The sequence below is a fragment of the Catharus ustulatus genome, chromosome 3 (genome assembly GCF_009819885.2).
Source record: "Catharus ustulatus isolate bCatUst1 chromosome 3, bCatUst1.pri.v2, whole genome shotgun sequence".
In the NCBI taxonomy this organism is placed as follows: Eukaryota; Metazoa; Chordata; class Aves; order Passeriformes; family Turdidae; genus Catharus; species Catharus ustulatus.
In genome coordinates, this window is record NC_046223.1 from 114029654 (window position 1) to 114044945 (window position 15292).

Sequence of the window (15292 nt, forward strand, 5' to 3'; positions counted from 1 at the left end):
AAAATCATCAGCAGTGCAACTGTAGCATAGACTCAAGACTTAAATTTCCTCTTTAAACCCTTTCCACAGTAGCCACTGTCTCATCTTCGTGCTAAAGGGAGGAGGAACAGGGTGATAAGGATTTCCACCAGACACTGCCACTCGCTGGTTTCACAGCAGCTCAGTGCCTGGAGCAGTTCTCATCAGAAAGGGCTCCCTCGAGTGAGGAGGAGAGATGCATTTAGACCTTGATCTCCCCAGCTGTAGCAAATTTCCTATTTCAGATCAGAGTTCTGCCATCGTGCTTCAGTCAGCATTTACAGTTCTGGTCACCAAAGCCTCGCTGTACCTTTGCTGCCTGCCTGGGAGGGGATGCACAGAGGAACTGAGAGCACATCGACCACAGCCTGTGTGACAGGTGCTGGGGAGAAGGAACTGAGTGAAGAAAATTCTGTCCTAATCAGTTTTAGCTTCTAGAAAAAAACCCCAAAACTCACAGGCAGAGGACAGAATATCTGCCAAAAAGATAAACTCAGTTAAGCCTTTCCAAACACAGATGATGCAAAACATCTCCAGTAACTCTCTGACCCTCTGAGGATCCACTCTGGATTAGCAGAATTACCAGAACCTAACAAAACTCTCTCCACCCTAGCATTCTCCCTTTTACAGCATATCTAAGCCTACATTCTACCCTGCAACATGTTCCCTTTGTAGTTACTCATTAACCTGACCTCTTGGTACATGTAATTAATTAATTTAAATATGGCAGGAGGAGGAAGTGATTCTGTGTTCAGTCCAGCTACTGCTCTAGAATATCAACAGGTTAAAATCCAGTACCCTGTCAGTAACAGCACAGATTTTTCAAGGGGCCTGAGCCTCTTTCAATTAATCTGAACTCCTTCAAGTTCAGATGAATTCAGAGTAAAGTATTAGTGAGTAATAATTAGTAGTGTGGGGAAAAAAAGAAAAGCAGAACAGGTTAGGTTTTGGATTGTGTTTTTAATCAAGTACAATGGAAGCCCTAGAGATGAAGACATACATTACTAAAACTTCCACACATTTATAAAGCTCAAGTTTATTTTTTCCAGTGGGCAGTTCAAAGTAACCCCTTCCCTCCAAAGTTCCTGCTCCCTTGCTGTTGGATCACTAAAAGGCTGTGGCCAACATCAAATTGCAATGAATTTGAAATTGTATAAGAGAAGCCCCATTACTACCAGGGACCTCTGTCACTTTATTTTTTAAAACCATCAGCCTTGTAGGAAAAGGATTTGGTAACTGTAGTTCTCTTTTCAGGTTAGCAGTAACAATTTAATCTCACTGAAAGATAAGGTACCATCTAAGGCTTTCTCAATCAAACTATTTTTTTTTTATAGCCAAGTTACTAGATCACCATTAACAAAGAATCAAGAGTCTCAATTAAGAGAACAGTTAGCTCTGGTCTTCATCAGGAATTTGCTTTTATGTACCTCAAACATTACAGAGAATTTATTTTTTGAGATAAGACCTGCTAACTTCCTCCTTTAAATTTCCAGGGTTTAAAATACAAGTTTGGAATCCCTGCTTGATGACTTACACATCAAACTTTCAATTGTTGCTTTTTAGCACAACAACCTTCAAGAGACACTTATGAGCTGGTACACAGGGCAGAACCACCTTTATCTCAAAAACACCTTCAGCAGAATTTACTCCTGAAAATTTTTCCACAGGGTTTAGGAGCAGTGATTTTACACCTACAGGTGATGAAACTGGGTACTTCAAAGACTCCCAGGTTAAAATTGAGATAATTGAGATAAGGCAGTAGTGCCATCCCAACTGGACCTGTGAATCTAAGTCATCCAGAGACACATATCCAAAAATGTCAGAGCCACCTGCCCGGACTAGTAAGTGCTGAACCACACAGTTTATTGCTCAAAACAGAAGAGATATGCACCAGTTATTTCATCACTGACTTCTATTTTCTTTCTCAGAAATTTCTTGTCACATTGCTGACTTAGGGTAGAAACTAAAGTCTTGGACTTCCCCCAGATTTAACGGCACACCAGAATATACTCTCGAAACAAAACTAACTCCTAACTCTCAATAAAGTTTTTCTTTTCAACACAGGTGCAAGAACATTAAAAGTAGTCAATATTAATTTAATACAAAAAAGCAATTATCATTTACAAATATTAAAATTAACTTTGTCTATCCTGGCTAGTCACTCTCCAGGGTCTCATTCTGAAAGTGTTTGGAGGTTTGAATGAAAAACTAAGCAGCATTATTTTGTTAAGCATATCTTCCAGTAAAAAGCCCCCTGTTCACTGTTTGGTTACAAAAATATTTTTATATTACACTAGTCACATAGATCAGCAGGGTTTGCCTGTACAATATTTTACAGATAAAGTGCATCAAACAAAGAATGCCATCCAGTGCAAATTGAAACTGTTTTCCTGAAATCACAACGTAGGAAGTGAGGCTCGGATCCCTCCGCGCTATCCAATCAAAGGATCATCGTCATCACTCTGTAGCTGCAGCCGGGCAAAGGGCCGGGAGGGAGCCACTCTGTTCTTGGTGATGATGATGATGCAGGTGAAGGTGCTCAGCACCATGAAAACGCCGATGACGATCCCAATGGCCTCGGGGACGCTGATGCACCACTGGTCAGCCAGCAGGCACTTGGTGTTGGCGAAGGTGCCGTTGTGCGGCCGCGGGGCCAGCCCCAGGATGTGGCACATCATGGGGTAGATGTCCACGTTGGCCATGGTGCCCAGGCGGTGGCCGCGCCGGAAGGCGGGACCGCGCGCGGCCAGGAACGGGTGCATGCTGGGCAGGGCGTTGTCATAGCCATGGTCCCCCACTGCAGAGGGGCAGAGCACACCGTTACTGCCACAGCTCTCTCCCCCACCGCCAAAGCACGTGTTCTAACCAAAGCTTAATGCACAACATAAAAGCAGCTGTTGGATCAGCCACAGAAGGAAGCCAGAGTTCCTTCCCTCCTCCCCAAACCCCACAAGTCTTTCCCCATACTGGCCTTCCCCCATGGTTCTCCCTCCCATTCATCTCTTTCCCTTTCAGTACTTAACATTTCCAGTGTTCCCCTTCCCATTCTTCGTGCCAAAGTTGACAAGGAGGTTGCCACTCCTTAATGAGTCAGTTGCTAGAATGCAAATTTTTACTTCTCAGATTTTGGAAAGTCATCTCTCCTTGCAGAGTGGATGCTAATTGCTTATTAAAAATCTGGCACCCTTCTCTTGATAGTATTCAGTTCAAGCATATGAAATACCCTCAATTCATGTTTATCAGATAAGGTACTTCAGCTGAAGGGACACCCAGACTCAAAACCAAAAGACAAAGGACTGTGGCAGGCACAGTAAAACCTTTGCAGTTGTAAGGTCAGGAGTACTTGGATATCTGGTAGGTTTTTAAGATCGACTATAAAAAGCTAAAGAGCAGCCATTGTCAAATTTCCTAATAACATTCCTGAAAAACCTGTCCAAGGTACCAAAAGTCTCTCACAGGATGCAAAGCACAGTATTTGAGTGGCTGCACTTGAGTCCATCCTTAGTGGAGGAATATCCCTGAGAACTGTTTCCTTGGGTGCTTCCCTGAAGCCTCTGATGCAAAATATCCAGATTCCAATTGATTAGGTCACATTCACCACTTCAGTGAGCTTCCACTAGTCCTTTCTAATGTTTTCCACCATTCTGTTGGTTACCGTATCTTGTTTGTTTTAACTCAGGGTTCTAGACTGTTTTCTCTGCCTTCTACTACTTATTTGTTCTGAACAGAGCTACTCCAGTGAAGTTCCCTCTCCAATGAAGATCCCAATTTTTCACCTCTGAAGTAGGATTCTGGTGTGTGGAGATACTGGTACACTTGGCAATGACTGTGCTGCCACTTTGTGAAGACAAACCTTAAACAGGCTTTTAGGCTGAAACCTCCCCTGCCTCATTCTGGGAAGCCTTCACAAATAAAACTGATTTGAAAAGAGATTTACTTCAACTGATACAATGCTGTTCCTTATAAATATTCACTTACTAACTATTTTTAGGTACATGAAATTGAATCTAACCAGAAACAAGAAAAAGAGAACTCTGATCAGAGAACATCTGTGCTATGTGTTGCCAAATTGAAGATAATTGTAGCAAATCCAAGGGGAAATTAAAAAATAAACACATCCTACATTAAAAAGCAGTACTTCTGTACAAATACTGAAAAAAACTAAATTTAATTCTGTAAAGGGTAGACAGTGAGATCAGCCAAACTGGGTGCAACCAGGATTTTACAGCACTCAACACCCTGTCACTAAGAGCAGTCACACAGGGAAGTATCCAGGAGGGACATCCCTGACCCTACCAACAAGCCCGAGCTGTTGGCTGCTCAGAAACTTCCCAGAAGTTGGTACTTTTGTATTTTATTTCTATTAATGGATTATCCTACCAAGAATCTGTCCAATCACTTTCTGAACACACATAAACACAGAGCCTTCATCTGCAACCACAGTTACAGGTTGAATTTTCTCACTATTACAAAAAGGAAATCTATCTGGAATTTTTTCTTTGAGATATACTTTCATGTGACTGTTGCATTTTTTCAGTAAATTATTCATGCCCCTTGTCTGCCAAAAAAAAAACCAAAACAAACCTGTGTGTGGAACACTTGGAAATAAATACATATATATACTCATATACACATACATATATATGTATATGTAATATGTAAGTACATATATTTATGTGCAATTTGACTTTCTAGCAGGAAGAAAGTGCACAGCTTAGCAAGGCACTGAGAAGTGACACCTGTTGAGTTTTGTCTTTCAAACATGCTGCTGTGTTCCATCTATTTTTAGTATTTCCTGCCATTTAAGTTCATGTACTGTAATATTAAACGTTGTGTTGCATGCTTCAATTTATGCACCCCTATATATATATATATATATTACATACAATAAAAAGTTAAACCACACTCCAGGGAAAGCTTGAGACAAACTGCTAACCTGCCTAAGGTAACTCAGACTATTAAGTCAAACATGACAAAGTGTTTCAGCCAACAGAGTATTCCCCATCTCCTCACCTGTTAAACACTCCAGGCTGAGAATGTTCTAGAAAATGCTGCACTATTCCCAAACCTGCACAGTGCCAGGACTCCCCTTGCTAAATGGGAGCCATCCTGCAGCTGGCTGGAATAGAAACAAACCACAGAGGAACACACACTTACACTTGGTAAGGGTCTCATTCTGCACAATTGTCCAGCCTTCATCTGCAACCAGAATGATGGGCTGGATTCTCTTGTGATGGCTATAGTGGAATCTGTCTGGAATTTCTTCTTTCAGATACACCTTCATGTGACTGCTGCAATTTTTGAGTAAGTTATACACGACTTCTTTGTCTGCCAAGGAAAATATTGCACATTAAGCAGCTGGAAATGAACTTCTGTTTCCTACAATTATCTGTCATCAAACCCAAGATCCACTATTTCAAAATAAATATTTTTTAAAAAAACACACAGAAAAGGATTTTTTCACGTCCCTTATGAAATGCTACATTGGTTGAGGTGAATTTCAAAACTTGCTTTTATTTTAGTTTAGACACCTCCCAGATGTGGGTTTGGACCTGCAACTCAGTGTATCATCTGGGCTTGAAGGACAAAATTCAAGCAGAGAAATCAAGAGAAAGCAATCACCCCCTCAAGTAATCAATATTTTATCCAATGCAATAAATATTTATTTTTTTAACTGTATGAATCACTTTGTCTTGCCACAGAGAGACCACCAATGATTTCAGACATGTCTGCTGGGGACTACTCCAAGATGCAAAAATGGAATTAATGGTACAAAATCTTAGGTTTCACTCCCAGAAACAGAAGTGGTAACATGATCAAAGTTGGGACTAGATTCTCACTTGGAAATTTACAGCGACATTGACATTTTTTATTCTGAATAAACACATGGGTGTTTCATGCTCACTGTGAATTACAGGTGAATAGACTAAGTGAGCAACAAGAGAGCAGGCAAACTAAGTACCTACCTACTTTCTTAACCACCTGCACCAGGGTCATCCTTATCAGCCACAGCAATGTGACAAGAAACTCTCCTTGTCCCACTGATTGCCAAAATAAACCTCTAAATAAACCATCATTCTTTACCTTACTCATTATGCCAAAGTTGTGCAACATGAGCTCCATAGGTTTTGCAAGAGATTAGAACAGTCTAGCATACTATGTACTCTTTAGAGGTAAGATAAACAAGACTTAATTCTCAATATATGCCTTAAAAAATAACCAAACCCAAACATACCCTGCCTTGGCAGCACTGCAGCGACCGGAGTCTTGTCGATCAGGGTGTAGTAATCGCGCCCAAGGCATTTATCCAGGACAATCAGCTTCTCTGCAGAGCAGGAGGCCATTCCATGGTCACTTGTTATTATGACATTAACAGTGTCCCACAGCCCTGATGCCTTCAGTTTGCTCATAAGGAAGCCAACATGTTTATCCACTTCTTCCAGCACTCTGCGCATGTTCTGGGTGTCGTCTGGGCCGAACTTGTGCCCGCTTGCATCCGGTTCTTCCCAGTAGAGCACAGCAAAATTGACCACTGTGTCTGAGCTGTTCAGCCACGAAACAATTCTCTCCACTCTCTCCTCAAACTTCACTGAGAAGTTGTACTTCATGAAGAAACGAGGGGTTGTGTTGTTGATTTTTACGTCACTACCAGGCCACATTGCAGCAGCACTTGCTCCCTTTCCTTGTTGCTGATTTGTTACCCAAATGGGAACAGCGTCATCCCACCAGAAGGGATCCGAATCGTTGAACTGTGAAAATTTTTTCTTAGCATCTGCATCGTACATGTCATTAGCCACAATGCCATGGCTTTCCTCATACAAACCTGTCACTATGGTGTAGTGGTTTGGGAAGGTTTTGGTGATAAAAGCATTAATGACTTCTTTTACAAGCACCCCATCCTCAATGAATTCCTGGAGATGAGGAAGTTTATAGGTTTCCAAGTAATCAGCCCTGAAGCCATCAAAGGACACAAGGAGCAACTTGGGTACCAAGTCACCAGCTGAGCAAGCACAACACATGAGGGTTCCAGCAAAATACAACATCAACATGGAGCTCATTGTGGAGACTTTGAAGTGCTTCCAGCAGGTAATCAGATGCACCTGAAAAATTCAAACAGACAAGGCATCTGACCAAAACAATCCTACTGTGACCAGCTTAACTAGCAATATATAATACACATCTTCCTCCCAGAGGGTAATTCCAAAACCCAACCTAAACAACCACTCAAGTCAACAGGGTATTTTCCTACTGACTTCAGAGGTTTCTTACATATTGTCAGAGTTTTTCATACATTAAAACAAATGAGCAGTGAGATGTTTTCCACTGCAGGCTAAATGAAAGGAAGAATTGTTTTCTTTTGATCAGTTATTCCATTGTTGTGTGTGTCCTATCTCAATTCTACATTCCAAGACAGAAAATCAGTATTTTTCCTCATGTTTAAGCAAAGACACTTGAACAGTTCTGGACCCACATTTAAGAGTCCTCTGCAGTCCTAAATTCTTGCTACACATGACTGTTCAGGACAGAAGATTTTTCCTACTATAATTGTAATTTTCCTTTTTCATCTCACTTTTCCTTTTTCAGTTTCCATCCTCTAGAGTTGCTGGAAGTTTTTTCAGCCTTTCAACATTCCCATTTACTCATTGCTTATTCCATACACAGAACTGCAAAGAGTAACTTCTACTTCTGCTTTCCTTCTAAGCTGCTCTACATCTACCACAACAGCATTTAAACCTGTCCTTTATGTACCACACTTTTCTCTCTATAAAAAAACCAAAATTAATAACTTTAGGTATGAGGTAAGTATTTCTCAGCAAAGAATTAATGGCTATTATGAGTACCAGGTATGATTTGTAAGCTTTTACCCCTCTTAACGTATCATGTGTGACTTAAGCACTTTGTTTAGCAAGGTACAGAATGATGCTCTGTCGTTAAAAAAAAGAGGAAGCGAAGCTGAAGGTTTTGTGAAACCTTCTGCAATGTCGTTAGGCAGCATATTTGCTTCTCAAGAGGAGCCCGATTCCAGCAAATTTTCCCTTTATATTTCTTTTATCCTTTATCTTCCTTTACGTGCAAACAAAGTGTGATTCTAGGAGGCATAGCAGTTGCCTTCCCAACATTTTTTAAACCAACCCTTTCCCTCAAACTCCTAAAAACGGCAGATATATATTGAAGGTGTAAGGATCTTCGATGTTTGCTGTAACTTTAGCAAGGACGGGGATTCAAAGCAGGGGAAGCCAGCCCCCAGCTCCCGTCCCTTTCTCCAAGTTAAAATAGCCACAGGAGATACAAAAGTTACAAGGATCGTCAAAAAACGCATTAAGGCCTCTCTTAGCACGGAGCATTTGGAGGACACAGCCCTTTTAGAGAAGAAAATTGAGAAATTAAATGGGAAGAGCAACGCAGCGGCGAATCACCCGTTCGATGCTGTCAGGTGCTGTAAAAAGCAGAACCAGAGTTTTCCACAGCCAAGCGAGACGCAAACCCGCAGCGCTCGCTCCGAGGCTGTTCGGCACTGGTGTTTTTATACACGAATAGTACGTTCTAACCAAAAAATTAACTCTACCCCAGGCAAACCCAGCAAAACAGCCCAGCTGTGAAATATCACCGGCACTAGTCCATCTGCTCCCGAACCTCCCGACCAGGTTTTTGGCGTTGCTCGCTGAGAACGGAGCTTATTCCTTTATTCCTCCCGCAAAGCGAACCCGCGCGGCACCACCGCCCAACCGGGCGCTCCGAGCCGGTTTCCCCCGCGCCCGTCCCTCACCCGACCCGCACTCAGACCGGGCTCACCGTCCCCACAGCCTCCCGCCGCGGGACACCCCCGTCCCCGCCGGGGCCCCACCGTGAGGTCCCGCTCCGGCTGCGCTGGGGCCGGGACGCGCAGGCGATCCCGGAGGTGACCGGGGGCAGCGGGGAGGGGGTGAGGGCGCAGCGCCTGCGCGCCCGCGCTGCCCCAGCCGCCAACGACCGGGCCTCGGCGTTGGCACGGGAGCTCCTCGGTGCGCGCGGCCTCCGCCCGCTCTGATTGGCTGCGGGCCCGCTGGCGGCAGATCCGATTGGCTGCGGCGCGGGGGGCGTGGCGCTGGGATGGGCAGGGAGGGGGAGAGAGAAGTGAGGGGTGGGCAGTGAGGGGTGGGCAGTGAGGGGGGTCCTGAGGGCCCCGAGGGGGTCATGGGCGCAGTGCGTAATTTCCAGCGCCACACGGTCAATTAGGTGGAAAAGAGCTCTGAGATCATCGATTCAACCTATAGCCGATCGCCACTTCGTCAACTAGGCCGTGTGTCTTGGTGCCAAGTCCAGTCTTTCCTTAAACACCTTCAGGGACGGTGACTCCACCGATTCACTCGGCAGCCCATTCTAATGTCAAACCCTTTTTGTAAAGAAATTATTCTTAATGCCCAACTAAAAATCTCACCTGGCTCAGCTTGAGACTATGGCCTCTTGTCCTGTCTTTGTTCCCTGGAGCAGAGCCCAATCCCACCTGGCTGTCCCCTCCTGTCAGGGAGTTGTGCAGAGCCAGAAGATCCCCCTGAGTCTCCTCTTCTCCAGGCTGAGCCCCTTTCCAGCTCCCTCAGCCTCTCCTCATCACACCTGTGCTCCAGCCCCTTCCCCAGCTCCGTTCCCTTCCCTGGACACCCTCCAGCCCCTCAATGTCCTTCCTGAGCTGAGAGCTCAGAGCTGGGCTTCCCATTGTTGCAGAAGGGCACTGTGAGGTGAGGCTGTGATGTTACACGTCCTTGGGAGTGTCCCTGTGTTTTCCCAGCACGTCCATAACCTGCCTCCTGTCTCCTTTGCAGGTGCCCCAGGCTGTCACCTTTTTGAGGCAGTAGTGCTTGTCAGCATGACTTCTCCATGACTCCTCCATGACTCCATCTCCCTTTTGGTCACACAGCTCTGTTCATATTCTTTCACACACATCACCTTTCTGTGAACTCTTGTGGGGGAAAAAAAAAAAAGTTTACCCTAAAACTCAGAATACAGGTAGGAAATGGTCGCATGTTGTTGAATATATTCTGAGAGCCACTGCAGCAGTGTGTGGTATGACTTGAGATCTGTTTTGGGTCCTGGTGTAAGTTTGCTTCATAAATTAAGGCAAATAGTTTACCATTCCCATGGTTTTCCTTTTTATTATGAGAAGGAATTAGTAATTCTGCAAAACCTGTTAAGTTACTGGCGCTGAAAAACAATGAGATCAGCTCTGTGTAAATAGAGAAATGAAACATCTTTTTATAGCATAGAGCGCAAGTCATCACTATTTTAAATTTCCTCCTAAAAACTGAGAAAAAGACATGCTTGTGGCTTCATAACTGACTGAAGTAGATCTGAGTTTAATTTTGTGTATCCTGCTAGATGTTTATTCTGCAGGCGGTGTAGATTTCAGCTTGTTTCTTCCTATTGCCTTTCACATATGTATGAGTTAGGCAGGTTTTGCTACCTCTGTGTGCCAGCTGTGGAGTGGCTCTAAAATGTGGTACAATCGGCTGAATAAAGTGACACACCCCTGATTCACCTTGATTTATGGAATGTAGCAGGTGTGGCAAAACACAGGTCTGTAAAAAGGAAAAAAAACCATCTCCAGGTGAGCTGGATAAGAATTCATGCAGCTACTCACGTGTTATGTGTCAAGTTCAAGTCAAGGTCCTTCGGTGTTTTTCTCTGAGTCTCATTTTGGTTACACAAATTCTGTTTTGTGAATATGCACATCACAGCTGATCATGTGGAGGAGGGACATGTCCTTTATAAATTACTTTGTTGTACTGCCTTAAGAACATTTGTTACAACGAGTAAATCAGAGCTCCAGGGAATGCATAACAGAGCAGGTGCAATATTTTCACTAATTTCATCAAGTTACAATTGAGTTCTTGTTAAAAACTCTATGCACGGATGCAGACAACTTTTAACCATAGAGGCTCTTTTGCCAGCCTACTTTTGCAGCATACTCACTCAGCTGTTCAGTCCTAAAAGGTGTGAGTAATCTCTTGTTTACCCTTGCCCACATGCTTTGAAAACCATTTGCAGTATTCACTTATTCACGAGCCCAGCCTAATGTGGTGTGCCCAGTTTGACACATCATGCAGGCAGCTCTGAGCTGGTCTAGCCAATATGTATCTAATGTATTTAAAGCAACTATTTTCATTTTCCATGTTTCCATTTACAGTGTTTGCCTACAAGAAATGGGTGAGTTACATGTATACTGACATTAAGAGAAGTAAAACTGGGCACCACTGAGATGTTTCCTTTTTTCACCTTGATCTCTTTGTTGTATTTTAGCCCACATTTGCCTGTAGAAGCTCAGTTCTAAGCACTGGGAGCTACCAGAACTGTCCAGATTTACTGCTGGAGTACAACTGAGCATTTGCAGCTTGAAAACCATTAGTCATTGCCAGAAAGTAAAGAGTAGGCAACCTCAAAGTATTCTCACGGGTTTCTAGGTTTAGTACAACACTTAATTTCTGGATAGGAAACCATACCCTCTAGCTGGCAGTGTTGTAGAGGTGAAGCAACTCTGAGGGACTTTTTACAAGAGCATGGAGTGACAAGACAAGGGGGAATGGCTTCAAACTGAAAGAGAACAAGTTTAGATTGGATATTAGGAAAAAAGTCTTCCTTGTGAGGGTGCTGAGGCCCTGGCACAGGTTGCCCAGAAAAGCTGTGGCTGCCACATCCCTGGAAGTGTCCAAGGTCAGGTTGGATGGGGCTTGGAGCAACATGGGATAGTGGAAGATGTCCCTGCGCATGGCAGATGGAATATGATCATCTTTACACTCCCTTCCTACTCAAATCGTTCTGCAATTCTATGAAAACTTGATGTTGCATGTGAACAGCTCAGCTAGTTGTTTTGCATATTTTCTTAAGGGCATTTTCATTATTTAATATTGAACAAGAAATATTTCCTGTATTTCCAATTTTATTCTCAATTTTATCCACGTGATGGAGACCTCTGTCACCATTTTTGCTCTGTAGTTTTTTTAACCTGTCATTTACTGTGTTTTGATGCATCTTTATAAAATTGAGGTGAAAAAAATAGACATTTCTTGAAACCATTAAAAAAGCTGGGTGAGTAACAGCTGTTAAACTTTATTAGACCTTAAGCTTTTAGTGCCCATTTAATCCAAAGCATTGCTTCTATATGGAGGCTATAAACAAAAAGGGCTCTTAACCTTGCTGTTTCCCAAACTGTGTGGAAGGAGATCCCCAAGGCTGCATGACAGGGTGATGCAGAGGAGTGGAGTATCTCTGCCTTCTTTATTTCAGTTACCAGAGCCTCCACTGCAAACAGGCTTGAAACTGGGTTGCTGAGCTTTTCAAGGGTGTTTGGTTTCAGAGATAAACAAGGTTTTTGAAATTATGCCAGATTTTTAAGGCAAACAAAAATATTTTTCTTGGAGCACTTGGGCAGATAAAAAGTTGGAATTTCTTAGGCTCTCAGATGTTCCAATGTTTCTGACCATGGACTTAAAGGCCAAACCAAGTAAAGTTTTACAAAATGGACTGGAAGACCAAAAATAAACAGCTTTAAAACATCCAAATTGTGAATAATTAGGCCCTGCAGAAGGTAAAGCAGATTTTCAAATGTGTGTTGACAATGACTCCTGGTATTTTTAACAACTAAAAGCTGTTGATAACATGAGAATTGAGTGTGCTGTGCAAAGTGGTTTTCTATTGTTTGTCTGGTTCCCAGTGGAACCAGTGGAACTCTGTCATATGCAGAGTGAAATTTATGGGTATGTTAGCATTAAATATGCCTTTTATGCAGTTAAGATCAAAGGAAATCTGGGTGAAGGTAAATCACCATTACTAGACTGGGGCCATAGATTTGTGAACCAGCCCCTCAAGACTGCAGAACTGACTCCAGGTCAGTTTTAGCAGAACAACAGATGGATTTCTGGATGCCTGCTTCATGGATGTGCCGACTCCTGTGTGAAATGTGTCATCCTCAACATGTCCCAAACTGTATCTGAAATAATACTTCGGTGTGTTTGCTTTCCTTACTGCAGTACAAATAGAATACAGATAAAAGAACAAAATCTGGGATAAAGTCTTGTCCTCGTGCTGTTTAGTGCAGGATTGGCAGAGGATAGAGGATTGCTGTTCATGAACTGTGTAGACAGGAGGTGCTGCTAACAACACAAGGAAAAACTGAGTCTGGAAATGGTGCAAGAGTTTGTGGTTGATTTCCTCCAGGTATTGAGTGCAGCCAGGAGTGAAAGCAAAGTGCTATGAATTTATTGCAAGTCACTTGTGATAAGTCTGTAAACCTTGACCAGTCTGTCTCCATAGCCCACAGTGTAGTTTTGATAATGTCCTTGAACTACATGCTGCAAAGCTTTGGACATTTTGGAGCTTTATGAAGGAAAAAGTTGTTCATTTTTTTTCCCCCTGTAAAGCCAACATTCTGAAAGGCCAGGAACATTCATGATTTTGCACTGAGTGCACTTAAGTGCAAATGAAGGGTCTGATTCACCACAGTGCTAAGACCCCTCAGTTTCTGAGAGACAGTGAAGTCTGTTTACCATTCAGTTTCAGGTTCAGCTGTTTCTAAGAATTCAGAGTGTTTTAACCATTCAGGGGTTTTTTTCCTCTTCTATCTGGAAAAATACTTTAGAGCAAGCAATTTCTTTAGGTTATGAGGAATGATTTACAGGCTCTTTACTTAAAGTATGGAATTATCTTCATCAAGGACAAATAAAACTGAAGGACTCTTTTATTAAATCATTACAATTATAGGAATATCCAACTGGAAATGACCAGAGAAATTCCAGTAGTAGCAGGCTGCTGTTTCTAAATAGGGCAGTGAACCACTGAAGCTACTTGTGGCACTGATGGATGAGTTGAAGTTTACAGTATTATGGAATGTCTAGAATATGTGCAAATTATGGATTCAATAAAGGTGTACCCAGGTGGAAGTCTTGGGAATCTGTACTAAATAGTGTAATGTGGGGTTTTACCTCTGATTTTTAATCTGTGAGAATATGTGAGGTATTCTGTTTAGGGGTCTGATATTCTTGCTACTCTTCCTCTTTCCCACCCTTCTCTTCCACTCTGGAGGTGAGGGATAACTGACTCTAGCAATGCAGGAATTTCTTTGCAAGTCAGTCTTCTGCTTCAATTTAAAATAAATGCAAAGTAGAGGTGCTGATTTGTGTTGGGGTTTCAGGGTGAACTGCTGAAGTTTCAGCAGTAGCTTCAGCAGTCTGTGTGCCAGAGCTCTTATCCTTCAGATAAAGCAAGTTGCTCTAAGCAAACAACTTAAATACCAATAAACGTCTCTGTGCGTTTGAGCTGCTGAACTGAGCTCTGTGTGTCTCTGCAGAGTGAACCAAGCAGTTTTCTGGGTTTGTAGCCTCAGTTTTGATGTCCACTTGTGGGCTTCTGAATGTAGATGAATACCAGCCTTGCTGTCTAAACAAACACATCTATTGTAGGGATCTCTGATTACTGGGCTGTATTAAAGACCATCTTCATCTCCTTTTGATATAATTATTTCCATCTCATTTTATTATGTACTTTGAGATACTCATCACTGTCCATTGGATTGTAGAAATAATCAGTGATTTGCTTGTTCCAGGTTCTGAACACTAACAAAACTATAACTTGTGTCTAAGTATGCTAACTGGACTTGTAGGGATTCTGGTATGTCTCCTTCTAAAAAAATGAAGTTGAAGTAAAATCAGAAATTCAGTCATAGAGTAAAAAATAAACTTCTCTTGAAAATGTGGGGTTCTATTGCTCAGGTTCTTTGTCCTTCTATGAACTTTTCTGCTCATGGTTTTTGTGCTTCTTTGTGTTTCTGCAAAGCCAGTGACTGGCATTACCAGTGGCTCACGTGGGTCCAGATGGTTAGTGGAATTACAGATTTATCATCAGAAAGTACTGTGTTACTAATTTCCACATTAACTCACCTGCTAGATTTTAGGAGTAGAGGAATTTAGGGAATGGATTAAATTGGTGATCTCTGTTTTGTAATCTTGCATTCTCATGGCTTTGGGGTGGGACTGTTACTCAGCAGGCTTTAGTTGTGCTGAGACCTTTTTATTTCCGCTCTCCTGCCTCATACAGCCTCTTCCCTCTCACTTCTGTGCAGGAGAGAAGTCCCATTTCACTGGACACTTAATGATTCTTTTCTTTGCTCTTGGAGGGAGGCAGAGGAAAGAAGAACTTGGATAACTCACAATAAAGAAACCCACATCAACTGTATTTATTTATTTTAAAATAACACTCATCTTATGCTCTTACTCTTTGTTTTACTTGTGATATTTTGAACCCTCCA

At 42.5% G+C, this 15292-nt stretch overlaps 1 protein-coding gene across 2 annotated transcripts; it reads right to left on the reverse strand.

The window, feature by feature from the left end:
- Positions 1-958: 958 nt before the first annotated feature.
- On the reverse strand, positions 959-8959 carry ENPP4 (ectonucleotide pyrophosphatase/phosphodiesterase 4). Of its 2 annotated transcripts, none has more exons than XM_033054517.2 (4): positions 8864-8959; positions 6254-7118; positions 5176-5346; positions 959-2815 (listed from the first exon to the last, which is right to left on the reverse strand). In XM_033054517.2, exons 2-4 carry the CDS (start codon positions 7074-7076, stop codon positions 2451-2453), a joined length of 1359 nt encoding a protein of 452 aa, XP_032910408.1. In that variant the 5' UTR covers positions 7077-7118; positions 8864-8959; the 3' UTR covers positions 959-2450. The 2 variants fall into 2 exon arrangements, with proteins under 2 accessions (XP_032910408.1, XP_032910407.1); XM_033054516.2 differs by having other exon boundaries at positions 8812-8949.
- Between the last annotated feature and the right edge of the window lie 6333 nt (positions 8960-15292).

Bases quoted from the DNA above. Each gene is read 5' to 3' on its own strand.
- ENPP4 (XM_033054517.2), bottom strand. From the start codon at position 7,076: ATGAGCTCCATGTTGATGTTGTATTTTGCTGGAACCCTCATGTGTTGT. The intron at 5,347-6,253 runs GTATGTTTGGGT...TTTCCTTGGCAG, and splicing joins TGCAGTGCTGCCAAGGCAGG to ACAAAGAAGTCGTGTATAAC. The intron at 2,816-5,175 runs GTAAGTGTGTGT...GCCCCTCTGCAG, and splicing joins GAATGAGACCCTTACCAAGT to TGGGGGACCATGGCTATGAC.